Below are 13,029 nucleotides of genomic sequence, written 5' to 3'. Positions count from 1 at the left end.
TTTGTGGTTTAAGCAGCGCCTCCTTGTGGTGTATTGGTGCGAAAAATAACAGCACAGGCAACACAGTAGGGGTGCATGTTTTGATAGTTTTTCACACTTTAGTTTAGTTTAGTATAAACAATTAAGAAGGCTACTTAGTCATTGCCTGTACTGCCATGATGGCACTAGTGCGAAATGAGAGGTCAGTAAGATTGACGGGTAGGATTTTTCCATGTAGAATTCCTTAAAAGTCAACGTGCGAAGGCAGACCTTTCAGCCGGACTGCAGAGACAAGCTCAGTGAACCCTGAGCAGTGTCACATTTACTGAAGTGTCCTTGGAGGCAAAGTTCTCCTCTCCATTGTTGGGCCACATTACAGCCAAAGCCTACCAAATTGTCTCCTTTCAAAGGAGTGTCACGTCTCGGCCACAGCGAGGGGAGGTGGGGGGGTAGAAAGAAAAGCACGACGCCTGCTTCAGCCGCCCGAGGGTTCCAAGGAGGAGGACCGGCGTCACAGGACCATCGCCATTCAGGTTTAATAGAGCGGAAAATACATCAAATGGGTGAAGATTCACTGGCGCGCGAGGTGAGGCCTCCGGAGAGACGCACATAGAAAGCGTTTAAAACAAAGTCTGGCCTATGTGTGTGTGTGTGTGTGTGTGTGTGTGTGTGGAGATGCAAAAAGACACACCTCCTCGCCGTCGTTGAGAACGATGGTGCCAGCGCGCTCCACCACGGCGAACACCATGACGGCGCAGAGCTCCCGCCTCACAGACATGGTCATGTTGGCGAAGGCCGGCAGTTGATGCATGAACTCCAGTAATTGCTCTGTGAGAGAAAGCGAGAGAGGAAGCGCAGGTTAAGGAAAAGGAAAAGCATCCAACTGGAGCGAGAGATGTGGCAAGCAGCCCGTCCTCGCAGCCACCATCGGGCGCCGCCGAGACACAAATCATCATGCGGACAAGTTCATGTCCGTTATCAATCCGATCGAACGTGCAGTGTGGCGAGGCAGCAATAACTGCTACCGCTTTAGTCAGTGACCTCTCAGTGAGTTCAGAGAGTTCACTGCAGCCTCGAAAAAAAAAATCACCGCATCACTGCAGCTATCAAACATTTGTCTTATTTTGAAAGGGTTTTTTTTAAAGGTTTAAGAACACCAAAATTTCCCCATTTCCTGGCACTTTTAGTACGATTCTGCTGGGTGTTATGTTGGTATTTCAGCCCAAATCCCCATAATAAATATCATATTTACATGGCGTGATGCAAAACCATGCTAAAAATTGTTAGCATGTTGGTATTTTAGCCAAAAACTTCATCATAAACAGCATACATTTACATGGCAAAATACAAAATCATGATATAAATGCACTTTTGATACTTGCTAGCCACTAGCTTTATTTTGCATTTGAGAATTTGGATATCAAAATGAGATTTAGCATTTTAGCAATCATTGATACAAGATATCACAATACCCACACTGGTTGTTAGCTTGCTATGATATGGGCATTGTTAGCATTTCCATTTTTGGAGGAATCTCCCAAAGTTACAAAAAGGTGTCAGGAATTAAATATAGTACCTAGTATCTTGCTATGCGCTAACGTTAGCATTTTAGCAATTTGCACTCCACCAACCATCTATTGAAGTAAAACATGTTCCCATGATATGGTCGCTAGCATGTTAACTGTTATTCCAGATGTTAGCATTGTTATAGCAGTCAACCATCTATTGAAGTAAGACATGTTCCCACGATATGGTTGCTAGCATGCTAACTGTTAGCATTCCAGATGCTAGCATTGTTATAGCAGTCAACCATATATTGAAGTAAGACATGTTCCCATGATATGGTTGCTAGCATGCTAACAGTTAGCATTGCAGATGCTAGCATTGTTATAGCAGTCAACCATCTATTGAAGTAAGACATGTTCATCCATGATATGGTGTTAGCATGCAAGCTGTTAGCATTCCAGATGTTAGCATTGTTATTGTTTGTACCAAAATTAAAATAGGTGTCCGGACTTTTATGAACATAGTACAGTGAAACTTTGGCTAGCATGGGCTCCAGTTAGCATATTATATTTTGTTAGCATACAAAATGGTTCCTGTGTTGCCATGTTATTAATACACCGTATGGGTCCAGCTGTATTTGTAAAAAAATATATATATCACAAAATGTCCCTGTTAGCATCGCAACTTTAGCGTGTTTAGCCCAGTCAACACCAAATTTGGCACACACCTTTCGGAGCATGTGTGTACAATTTTAGCAAGGTTGGCTGACAAACATGGACGCCACCAAGCTAAACATCTTTGCAAGTGTCATGGGGGTGCGGGATTTGGCAACTACTTGAGTCATTGAGTATTTGCCTAATGATGATAAAAGTGAGTTTATCTGTATTACATGTTTACGTTAGCATGTCTTTCAAAGCATCCTGACACCAATCCATAGGGGGCGCCACAAACATCCCCTGTTGACTGCACATCAGCCGAAATGTGCACATTTGCAGCATGATACTTTTGTTTTTGTTTCTCCACACCGTCATGGCCGACGCTGACCTGTGCTTGGCAGGTTTTTGAGCGGCGCTGCGGAAGAGCTGAATGTTTAATGTGCCGGGAAAGGTGCGGCCAGAGCGGATGTGCCTAGAGTGACCTAGAAAAAGCCTGCTGGCATGGAAGAGGAGGTACTGCGGGGGAGATTAACCATGGAGGGGGGAGGAGGGCACTCGCTCTTTTCTCTCGCTACAGCCAACGCATCCTCCTCCGCTTCCTAATGGTGCCAACACTTACAGTTACGTCCGTTTAAAGGTGATTGTCACTATCAAGTTGTTGTACATGTGATGGTGATGTTACTGCAGGCCTCAGGTGACACAAAACTTTGCGGCTTAGCAGCATAGTACAGTAAATCCTTGCTATTTTACGATTTTTGCAATTAATTTCTGCCCCCCAAGTTCACAGATGTATCACACCTATTGTGGAACGTACATCTAATTTGTGGTGGTGTTTGAAATCTGCATATAACTCACTAATGCTAATCGCTAGCATGCATATGGGATTTCCCATGTCAATTAGCATCGAGCTAGCGCATTTGTTTGAAAGAATTTTGATGTTGAATGTCATTATATTTATATTATATTATTTGTGTGTACAATATTCTGCTCAGTGGCACGGTGGTCGAGTGGTTAGCGCTCAGACCTCACAGCTAGGAAACCAGGGTTCAATTCCACCCTCGGATGGTGATGTTACTGCAGGCCTCAGGTGACACAAAACTTTGCTGCTTAGCAGCATAGTACAGTAGATCTGCTGGTGGTGTTTGAAATCTGCATATAACTCGCTAATGCTAATCGCTAGCGTGCATATGGGATTTCCCATGTCAATTAGCATCAAGCTAGCGCATTTGTTTGAAAGAATTGTGTTTATGTTGAATGTCAGATATATTATTTGTGTGTTTACAATATTGCACTCAGCAGCACGGCGGTCGAGTGGTTAGCGCTCAGACCTCACAGCTAGGAGACCAGGGTTCAATTCCACCCTCGGATGGTGATGTTACTGCAGGCCTCAGGTTTTGCGGCTTAGCAGCATAGTACAGAAGATCTGCTGGTGGTGTTTGAAATCTGCATATAACTCGCTAATGCTAATCACTAGCGTGCATATGGGATTTCCAATGTCAATTAGCATCGAGCTAGCGCATTTGTTTGAAAGAATTTTGTTTATGTTGAATGTCGGATATATTATTTGTGTGTGTTTGCAATATTCTGCCCGGCGGCAAGGTGGTCGAGTGGTTAGCGCTCAGACCTCACAGCTAGGAGACCAGGGTTCAATTCCACCCTCGGCTATCTCTGTGTGGAGTTTGCATGTTCTCCCCGTGCATGCGTGGGTTTTCTCCGGGTACTCCGGTTTCCTCCCACATTCCAAAAACATGCTAGGTTAATTAGCGACTCCAAATTGTCCATAGGTATGAATGTGAGTGTGAATGGTTGTTTGTCTATATGTGCCTTGTGATTGCCTGACGACCGCCTCTCGCCCGAAGACAGCTGGGATAGGCTCCAGCACCCCCCGCGACCCTCGTGAGGAAAATCGGTGGAAAATTAATGAATGAATGAATATTCCGCTCAGTTTTTAAACACACACTCACCGATGTCATCGTCCGTCCTGTCCATGGGGTCCTTCTCCAGGCAGTCCCGCACGATATCCCGACTCATCAGCGGGTCCGACGCTCGCTCGATGTCCTCCTCGTCGTCGTCCTCCTCCGAGTCCACGGCGGTCTCCGGCAGGCCGCTCAGGTCCATGTCGCCGGGCTCGTTCTCTGTGGCCTGCAGATCGGAATAAAATCACCCAGTTGTTAGTCATCGGTCTTATTTTGACGGGATGCCGTGGTCGTCGCATCGGGTCTGAACCGCTAAGCAAGGCAGCTCTCGCCCACAATTCAACCAGCGACTAATTCCCAACAAAAGCCAAACTGTTGTGCAGATGTGACCCATTTTTTTTCCCCAGCACGTAAACAAGCTCATTAACTGCCAACTTCCACTCTGCCCTCAGCAAACGCCGGGATGCGTCTCGCAGCAACATCCCGTTCTTTGAAAGCTGAGGAACCTCTGAAAGCGGGAAAATGGAACCCAGCCGAGAAAGAGCAGCAAAGTAATGCAATCACTTGTGCTTGAGCGCTCCCAAAATCATCAAAAGGAAGTATGAAAGCGAATGTCAGCCAGCCATATTGGCGTCTCCATGCTCACCTAACATGACACCCGTTTACGAATACAACACGGCGTCCTCACCTGGACGTGATGCTCGTTCAAAAGGGAAGAAAAGCTCGACTTGGCTAAATTGCCACAAAATTCCAGCGCCAGACGCATTTTTGCTGTTTTTTCCAAGAAGTCCTTGTGCCCTAAAAGTGGCAACCGGAGCCTTGAGCCGTCTCCCCTCCAACGCCATGTGCGAGGGCGGGAGGAGGGCTCATTAATGATTCACAGCAGTGTCGGCGAGGACGTTTGGAGGGCGGGGCCGGGGCGCGGCCCTGCGTGAGAAGTTTTGATGACTAAGAAGAGAACAGCATCTTAATCTCTGCAAAGCACCGCCAGAATCTGCCGGCAGAAAATTCCAAAATGAGAAAAAAATCATCACAAACGCTTAAAATCAGTGCGCTCGGATCATCGGAGCATCCGATCATCCACATGGCAAATGCTGAGTAAGTCTCAGCATCTCCGCATTTAAACAAAGGCTGCCTGTGTTTTCTTTTCCTGTCATGAGTGCATCAAAAATCCATAAACGTGCGTGAAGAGGCAGGTGCTGTTAATATTTCATCAGGGCTATTCTTGGATCGATGCTTTCAAAGGCCTTCTGAAGGACCCGTGTCATGATTTATTCAGGCGCAAAACAGCGCTTGCCGCGTTGCCCCGGCCGTGAGAATGGCGCTCTTCCAGGCTCGGGCCGAGAAGACGAGTGGTAATTAAGCTTCTGGATGTTCTCCTTCCGAAATAAATAAATAAATAAATAAGATCCCGCCCTCCAAAGCAGGAGTCAGCACTTCCTAAAAAGGATGCAAGGAAAGCAAGCACTTTATTAGTTCCCAGGAGGAAGGGATTGTCAAGCAGGGTTACGTCATAAAAACACAGACAGTCAGGTATTTCGATATTGCTGACGCCGTGTTCGACAGAGCGGGTGCCATATTGCCTGCTGTCATGACTCCCTATTCACACCGTTATGAATTTTAAATATTACAAGTCTATGCTACTAACATGACATTTTTCCTCATATTATTTTATTCTCAGATATTTGCATTTTTTTTCATTTGACTTTATTCTCATCAAATTACTACAATTTGTGTCAATTTTGACAGTTTTTTTTAATTAAAACCATTTCTCTTTTTTCATAATATTATGAATTTATTACCATAATATTTGGGAACTTTTTTCCATCCTAATTTTCCAAAAATTACAACTTTTTGCTTTATAATGAATTTAAAAAATAAGGTATTTTTTCTGTGATATTTGAACTCTAGGCTCCTCATAATATTGTGATTTTATTCTCATAAAATATAGAATATGACTTTTTCTTTTGATATTTGGACTTTTTTCCTCATGAAATTACAACAGGTTTTTTTTTTCAATTTCTGCTGTTTTTTGCAACCATTTAAACTTTTTTTTGTAAATTATATTCTTATATTATTGCTTTATTCTCATAATATTTGGACATTATTTCATTTTTTTCCCTAACCTATTTTTTCTAAAATGACAACTCTATTTTTGGTTTATTTGTCATAATATTACAACTAAATATTTTATAAGATTTTTGTTTAATATTACAACTTAATTATACAAAAAAAATCTAAAAACTTTTTCTTACAAGATTGCATATTTGTTCTTAATATTTTGAATTAATTCTTATAAAATGATGTTGATTATGCCATGTAATTCTACTGATAGAATGTGCTGCAAATAGCTGTGGGCCCCAAATTGTCCCCGGGCTGCATTGTGGACCTCCTGACTTAAGTCCAAACAGCTGAGGTCTACCTAATCCTGTAGTACGCCAGTCTGCGTGACATACAGTACTTGTGGTTCAGTACTAGTATTTTGTGGCCAAAGGCTGCATAAACTAAGACTTGAGGGTCTTCAGGGTCTGTTCAAGCCCTGCAGACTGGCTGGTAAAAGTAAGTGACAGATTATATTCTGAAACAACAGCCCCTGTTTAATCCCGTTTGCAGTGGAAATGTGCAAGGGGACCCCCATGGAGGTCTTAAAGCGAAATCCAAAAGGGGTCAGAGGGTGATTAAGAGCAGGAGAATTACTTTTGTTGTTGCTTATTTCTGACTTCACACCTTATCAGGCCTCAACAAATAGAAACAAAGCATGCTGTGTCCGCCTTTTTGTTACCTCCAGTCCTGTAGGTGGCGCTACTGCAAAAGCAGTTCTTCACAATCATATTCCATAACAATATTTCCTTTCTTGGCCCATGCCACACACTAAACACTGCACATAGCAAACTAATACAGCGTGTAGATGCCCACAATGTACCCCACCAGACATCCCCTATATGTTTATAATATGCTGTATGTAAGTAGCAAAAAAGGTGGTAAAAAAATCAAAAATAAAATTAATAAATTATATAAAAATATTTTCACAATTATTAAACATAATATAAAAAAGGTGGTAAAAAAAACAATTAAAATTAATGAATTATATAAAAATATTTTCAGAATTATTAAACATAATATAAAAAAGGTGGTAAAAAATCAATTAAAATTAATGAATTATATAAAAAATATTTTCAGAATTATTAAACATAATATAAAAAGGTGGTAAAAAATCAATTAAAATTAATGAATTATATAAAAAATATTTTCAGAATTATTAAACATAATATAAAAAAGGTGGTAAAAAATCAATCAAAATTAATGAATTATATAAAAAATATTTTCAGAATTATTAAACATAATATTAAAAAGTAGTAAAAAAATCAGTTGAAATTTATAAATTATATAAAAAATATTTTCATAATTATTAAACATAATATACCATTTGTACACACACGATGACAAAGAAAAACTGACATCAACACACATATAATAGTTTTTTTCACTCAAAAAAATCAGCAAATGTTACCTCTCATCTCATAAACACACAAACAGTATTTCTAGACAATAGAGAGCAAACTGGAACATTCTGGGGTCAGAAAACAGCAAAAACTGAATGTCCTGATTGGACGAAGGTACTGAAACAAGCCTTACCCACTAAACAAGCATTTTGCATACTTTAGCACACACACATACACACACACACACACACACACACACAATCTCGAGTGACAAAAGGGAAGGAGACTGGCGGTGCTGGGATGGTGTTGGCAAAGGGAAAATAAGTACGGAGGAGCCGGAAGGTTAAAAGCAGCGTCAGGACACAAAGCAGCAGCAAAGACGACACAACAGGACCCCGTCTGTGTGTTGACTTTGAGACAGGCGCTCCACAGCGGCTGCCAGATGGCTTTAAGATCGGCATCGCACATGGGGGGCCCAGGAGAGCGCCCCCCCCCCAACCAGTCAGACTGGACGCAAACACACAAACACACACCGTCATATAATAAAACTATTTAACACACTGTACACGCTTGATGATGAGCGATGCATTCCGAAATACACGCATAGCAAGTGGCGGCGTGGGCGTTAAGAAGCTTAGTTGTGGTGAACGTACCACGTCCGCCGTCACAAGATGTGCTTTTTAAAGCACTTTTATTTACTCCTGGGGGGGGGGGGGGGGGGGGGGGTGATTGCGTTCTATTTTTGATACCCATTCGTCGTTATGCCAGTGTAGCGACCGCACCCGATATCGCATTTAGTACTCACCTTCACAACGCAGCTCAAAAAGACGCCCTAGAAATGTCACATGACAGCGCGTCACACCCCCCTCGTGGTCCCTGAGGGGGGGGATGCGAGGGGAACGCGGCGCCCCGTGCCTCACCTGGTAGATATCTGACAGGCTGCTGCTTCCGGAGTCGCTGGTGATACTACATCCTGAGTGGCTGGAGGACACGTGGGTCACCTGTGGGTGTAAGCCGTCAGCCAGGTGAAGTCTGCTGAAGTCTGCGGGGAGCTGCACATACACACATAACACACACACATACACCGTCAGTGTGGGGGGGTGGGGGGAGCTCCAGCCTGCTATGCAAAACCGAGTGCTTAGTGTGCATACAAGTACGAGAAGCAGCTCACACAACACCAGACGTGTCCTGAACGCCACACTCTTACACCAAAGTAGATGACAATAAAGGGAGTCTATCTATCTATCTATCTATCTATCTATCTATCTATGATCTAGGGTTGCCGTGACAACCTAATGCTAATGCTTGATGTTTATTTTGAAGCATATTGCCGCTGCAGACTTATGCATAGAGGATTCTATGAAAATATGGCAATATTATTAAACAATCACAAATCTTTTATCCAAAATGGCAAATTATATGCCAAACATACATCATGTCTATTCATGAAACATTAAACATGTTTTCTGGCACAGGAACCTGGCAGTTAAAACATAAATAAAACATAACAGACTAGCTGTAAATAAATAATAAATAGAAATAGCTCAACAAAAGCATGTTTTTAGTGATTATTTTTCAGTTTTTTTAAATGTCATCTAGGATTCTGACTGTAATTTTTTTAAATACATAACTCTATAAAAAAACAGTTTTTTTAAGAAACAAAAAATATTGTATATAAAAAATCTTTTGGCCATAGAAATAAACAATAGGGACAAAAAACACACATACAGGGAATGCTAAATGTTCTATTATATTTTAAAAAAAGATAAAAATTAATAAAAACATGTTACTCATTGAAAGAAAAAAATGTAATGATATTATATATCATATTAAACAATATATTTATTTTCCAAAGTAAAAACAATAACTGGCAATGAAAAATACCACAAAAAAACCCCATAACAGACTAGCTGTAAATAAATAATAAATAGAAATAGCTCAACGAATGCATGTTTTTTAGTGATTATTTTTCAGTTTTTTTTATTAAAAAATATTTAATATTAAATGTCATCTAGGATTCTTTTTTTAATACATAACTCTATGAAAGCATGTTTTATTTAATGAAACAAAAAAACTCTTCATATAATATCGTATATAAAAAATATTTTTCCCATAGAAATAAACAATAGGGACAAAAAAATGCTAAATTTTCTGATATTATATTTAAAAAAAATGATAAAAATTAATAAAAACATGTAACTCATTGAAAGAAAAAAATGTAATATTATATATCACATTAAACAATATATTTATTTTCCCAAGTAAAAACAATAACTGGCAATGAAAAATACCAAAAAAAAAGAAAACCAGAAAAAAGTGCACAGTCCCTAACTTCTGACAATAACTACAAAAAAAAACCCAACAAAAAATAAAGAAATAAATATGGTGAGATTATTTTTCATCAACGAACAAAACCTATTTTTCTTTGGAGTTTGTGGTTAAAGATATGCTTTTCATTGAACTTTCACTCCAGTCCTATGGGAGCACCTAAAAGTACAAAGATAATAATCAATTGAGACCATAATTGGTAACCGTGCACGAAACAATATAACAGGCACAACATTTCACTACGCTTTTTACAAGCATTGTTAACACGGAAACTTTTCCAGACGGGACACGCTCTGCATACGCGAGAGGAAGTTGCCTCATTAAAAGCAGCCGGTTACTACTTCATGCAGTATAATTAGGAGCGCTGCAAATGAGCCAACAGTAGTTTATCAATGGGGGCCATTATGAAATGTAGAACAGATGAAAAAGGGGGTGGTACACATTTGAAAAAAATCCTCCATTTAAATAGAAAATAGTGATGTTTTTCCTAAATGTAATTATGCGTGGTACATGAGAGTCATGCGGGCTAACGTACGAATGTAATCAAACTAAGCTAAAGTGGTTCACGAGGTCTGCGGGTATGAATATTTCATGACCCGATGTTTTATTTACCGGACTTATAGATGATACCCAGCAGGGAGGCCCGCGCGCCACATCTGGCAAAGGCAGACCATCAATATTACATCTGTGTGCCCGCCACCCCCGCCACTAGTGAAATGTGGCACACGGAAGTGGGTCGCTTCGCTCGCGTCGGGACAAATTCTAAACATCTCTGGAGTACATATTTATACGTTTGCATCGTATCGAATCTCCAAAGTAAACAAGTCATGGAGATACATTTATGTATGTACAGTACACATGGTGGGTGGGGGGATGGGGGGGGGTAAAGTGGGGACACCAGGTTTAGAAATAAGCCCTAGAAACTTATTATTAAACGGGCAGTCTGAGGCATCAGTATGAGGTCTCACTCTGACAAAAAAAAAAAAGTTAATTTGCAAGTTAATAGGTTTGAGAAAACGCCACCGAAGTGCTCGTCTACGCTGCCGTTTATTTCAAGAGTTTTGGAAAATAGAAGTGAAAGTGTTGAGCCACCGGGGCCAAATCCGAGGATAATCACAAGATTCGACTGAAGGACTTCTAAATATTCATCAGATGAAGCAGAAGCAATAACAATGTGCTAAGGAGGCATCGGATTTGGGAAAACTGGGACATTTTGAGGAGATACGGAGTGCGGCGGACTGGAGGTGTGATGTGATTGCGTCGTGTCAAAAGATTGCCATCGCGGTTAATTATCCGGCTCGCTGCTCCGCACCAAATTGGTCGATCGGAGGGGCCCGGTCATTCACCATGCCCCACCCTCGGGGGTGCTGTCTTCCTCGTCTGGTCGACTTCACTCGGACTGCCTCCTGCAGCGGACCGTGACGCTATTATTTCCGGCCTCACGCGTTTGTGTGTTAGTGCGAGAAACGTTTGGAAGGATTGAGGAATTGGATCCGATCACAATTTATATCTGGTACTAATTTAATCCACAAATTACACGTAAATAACCGAGGACTGTCGTAAGCTGGCGGGGGTCTCACTCTAACGACTGTTGTTTTGCATTCCAAGGATTAAAAAAAAAAAAAAAATTAAAACTATATTATGGAAAGCAGGAAGTGAACAAATGTATATGTGGAACTGTGAACTGATTATGTGATGCATTCAATTGTAATCTGAATTGTAATGTTCAAATGAAATAAAACCATTACCATTACCATTCAATACAGCCCTCCAACATTCTCTCTACTACAGCTGTCCTATCTAGTCTTTAAGCATGAACTGAATGCAAGATAAAGTCCAAACCACAACATATCCCACCTAGTAAGCTCCGATTACTTTCCATACTCTTTATACAACTGGAAACGGAGATCAAACAAGCCGGAATTATAGTGATACTCTACTCTTTTAACTATTAGCATCACTGCAAAGGTGAGAAGAGCAGAAGAAGAAGAAGAAGGAACGGCGTCCTAAATGAGTTAGCTTCCACATTAAATAAGATCCCAGCAGGCACACATGACCAGCCATGTGGAGAAAGTCAATAAGGTCTTTCAACCAGCCGCCGGAGCGATCCGCAAGCCAATAATAAAATCCCCTAGCAATCACAGAGACAGCCCCGCCCTCCCGCTTCGGCGTACGCACAAGCTCCTCCCCCAGGAAATCAGGATAAAGGGAGAGGATAATAAAACACTTAATCCTTTCTCTCCATTCATTTAGGTCATCTGTCTGTGGGTCAATAAGCCGGTCGGGGTCCATTCAGTCTATAAGCATGTGGTCCATTGACCTCCCTGCTCCGATGGCATGCCCATTAAGCTGGAACAATCAGCTGTGTGTATGTACCTTGGAGAGCGACGGCGGCGGCAGCGGCACTAACTTCCATAGAACCATGGTCTTTTTTTATGGAATTAATTTTTTTTATTGGAATAAAACCAGTCTCACCTGCGATTTGAATGCTATCTTGTCATTGCTAACTGCGACAACATCAGAAGTCACATGGTACGGGGGCGGAGAAACAGGGATTAAACACCACTCTGCCCGACGAGCCACGGCGTTGGCTTCGGCCTACATGTGAGCAGATGTGGCACTCCTTAAATTACACTGCAGACCTAATGACCTACATTGGGGGGGGGGGGGGGGGGAGGTGTGGAAGTACCGGCAGCCTCTCAATCTATTTAGAGGTCTTCTATATTGTACGAACGGGGTGGACATTACTTTACCGTGGGATAGATGGGAAGGCGACGCCCTGGCTAATGCAGACACCCCATTGTGAGCAAAGGTCAAATCAGGCCCCGGTGACCACCAGGCAGAAGAATCTGGTTCGCTTCAGTTGTCTTGGCAACGGTTGTGAAGGAACTTAAAATAGCATAAATACCATTCCTAGTCACTCGCCACGTTTACATGGACCCAAATATTCCAATTCCATTCGGGTTATTTGCTCAAACGGAAAGAATGTAACCTTTGTATACACCTCATTCCGAAAGAAAAGTGCCAATCCGAATGAATATATAATCGGATTATTCCTTTCCCCAATCCGATTGAGGTATCTTGTACCCGCTCAAACGGAAAGTTGTCAGACTGTGTTCTTCTTCGTGGTGTTTTTCTTCTTCTGTTGTTTATTGGCGGTTGGCAAGCAGCTTTGGTGTGCATTAGTGCCATCTGTGGAAC

The 13,029-nt window shown here is 41.6% G+C and overlaps 1 protein-coding gene across 22 annotated transcripts in view; it reads right to left on the bottom strand.

The window, feature by feature from the left end:
- Positions 1-13,029, bottom strand: part of rapgef2b (Rap guanine nucleotide exchange factor 2b) — a 112,443-nt gene that overhangs the window by 19,293 nt on the left and 80,121 nt on the right. For 17 of the 22 annotated variants that reach the window (XR_009125569.1, XR_009125545.1, XR_009125551.1 and 14 more), the window contains 3 exons: positions 8,421-8,552; positions 4,106-4,283; positions 671-807 (listed from right to left, as the gene is read on the bottom strand). Coding sequence is in view for 1 of the 22 variants with exons in the window: in XM_058064636.1 (XP_057920619.1) it covers positions 671-807; positions 4,106-4,283; positions 8,421-8,552 (447 nt within the window). In the remaining 21 variants the exon portion in view is untranslated. Of the gene's footprint in view, positions 1-670; positions 808-4,105; positions 4,284-4,745; positions 5,981-8,305; positions 8,553-13,029 lie in introns of those variants that run through there. The other 5 variants (XR_009125608.1, XR_009125614.1, XR_009125668.1 and 2 more) reach the window with 3 other exon arrangements.

Source organism: Doryrhamphus excisus, chromosome 2, assembly GCF_030265055.1.
Source record: "Doryrhamphus excisus isolate RoL2022-K1 chromosome 2, RoL_Dexc_1.0, whole genome shotgun sequence".
In the NCBI taxonomy this organism is placed as follows: domain Eukaryota; kingdom Metazoa; phylum Chordata; class Actinopteri; order Syngnathiformes; family Syngnathidae; genus Doryrhamphus; species Doryrhamphus excisus.
Note: the sequence above shows the minus strand (reverse complement) of the source record. Positions and strands in the feature narration are given on the sequence as shown.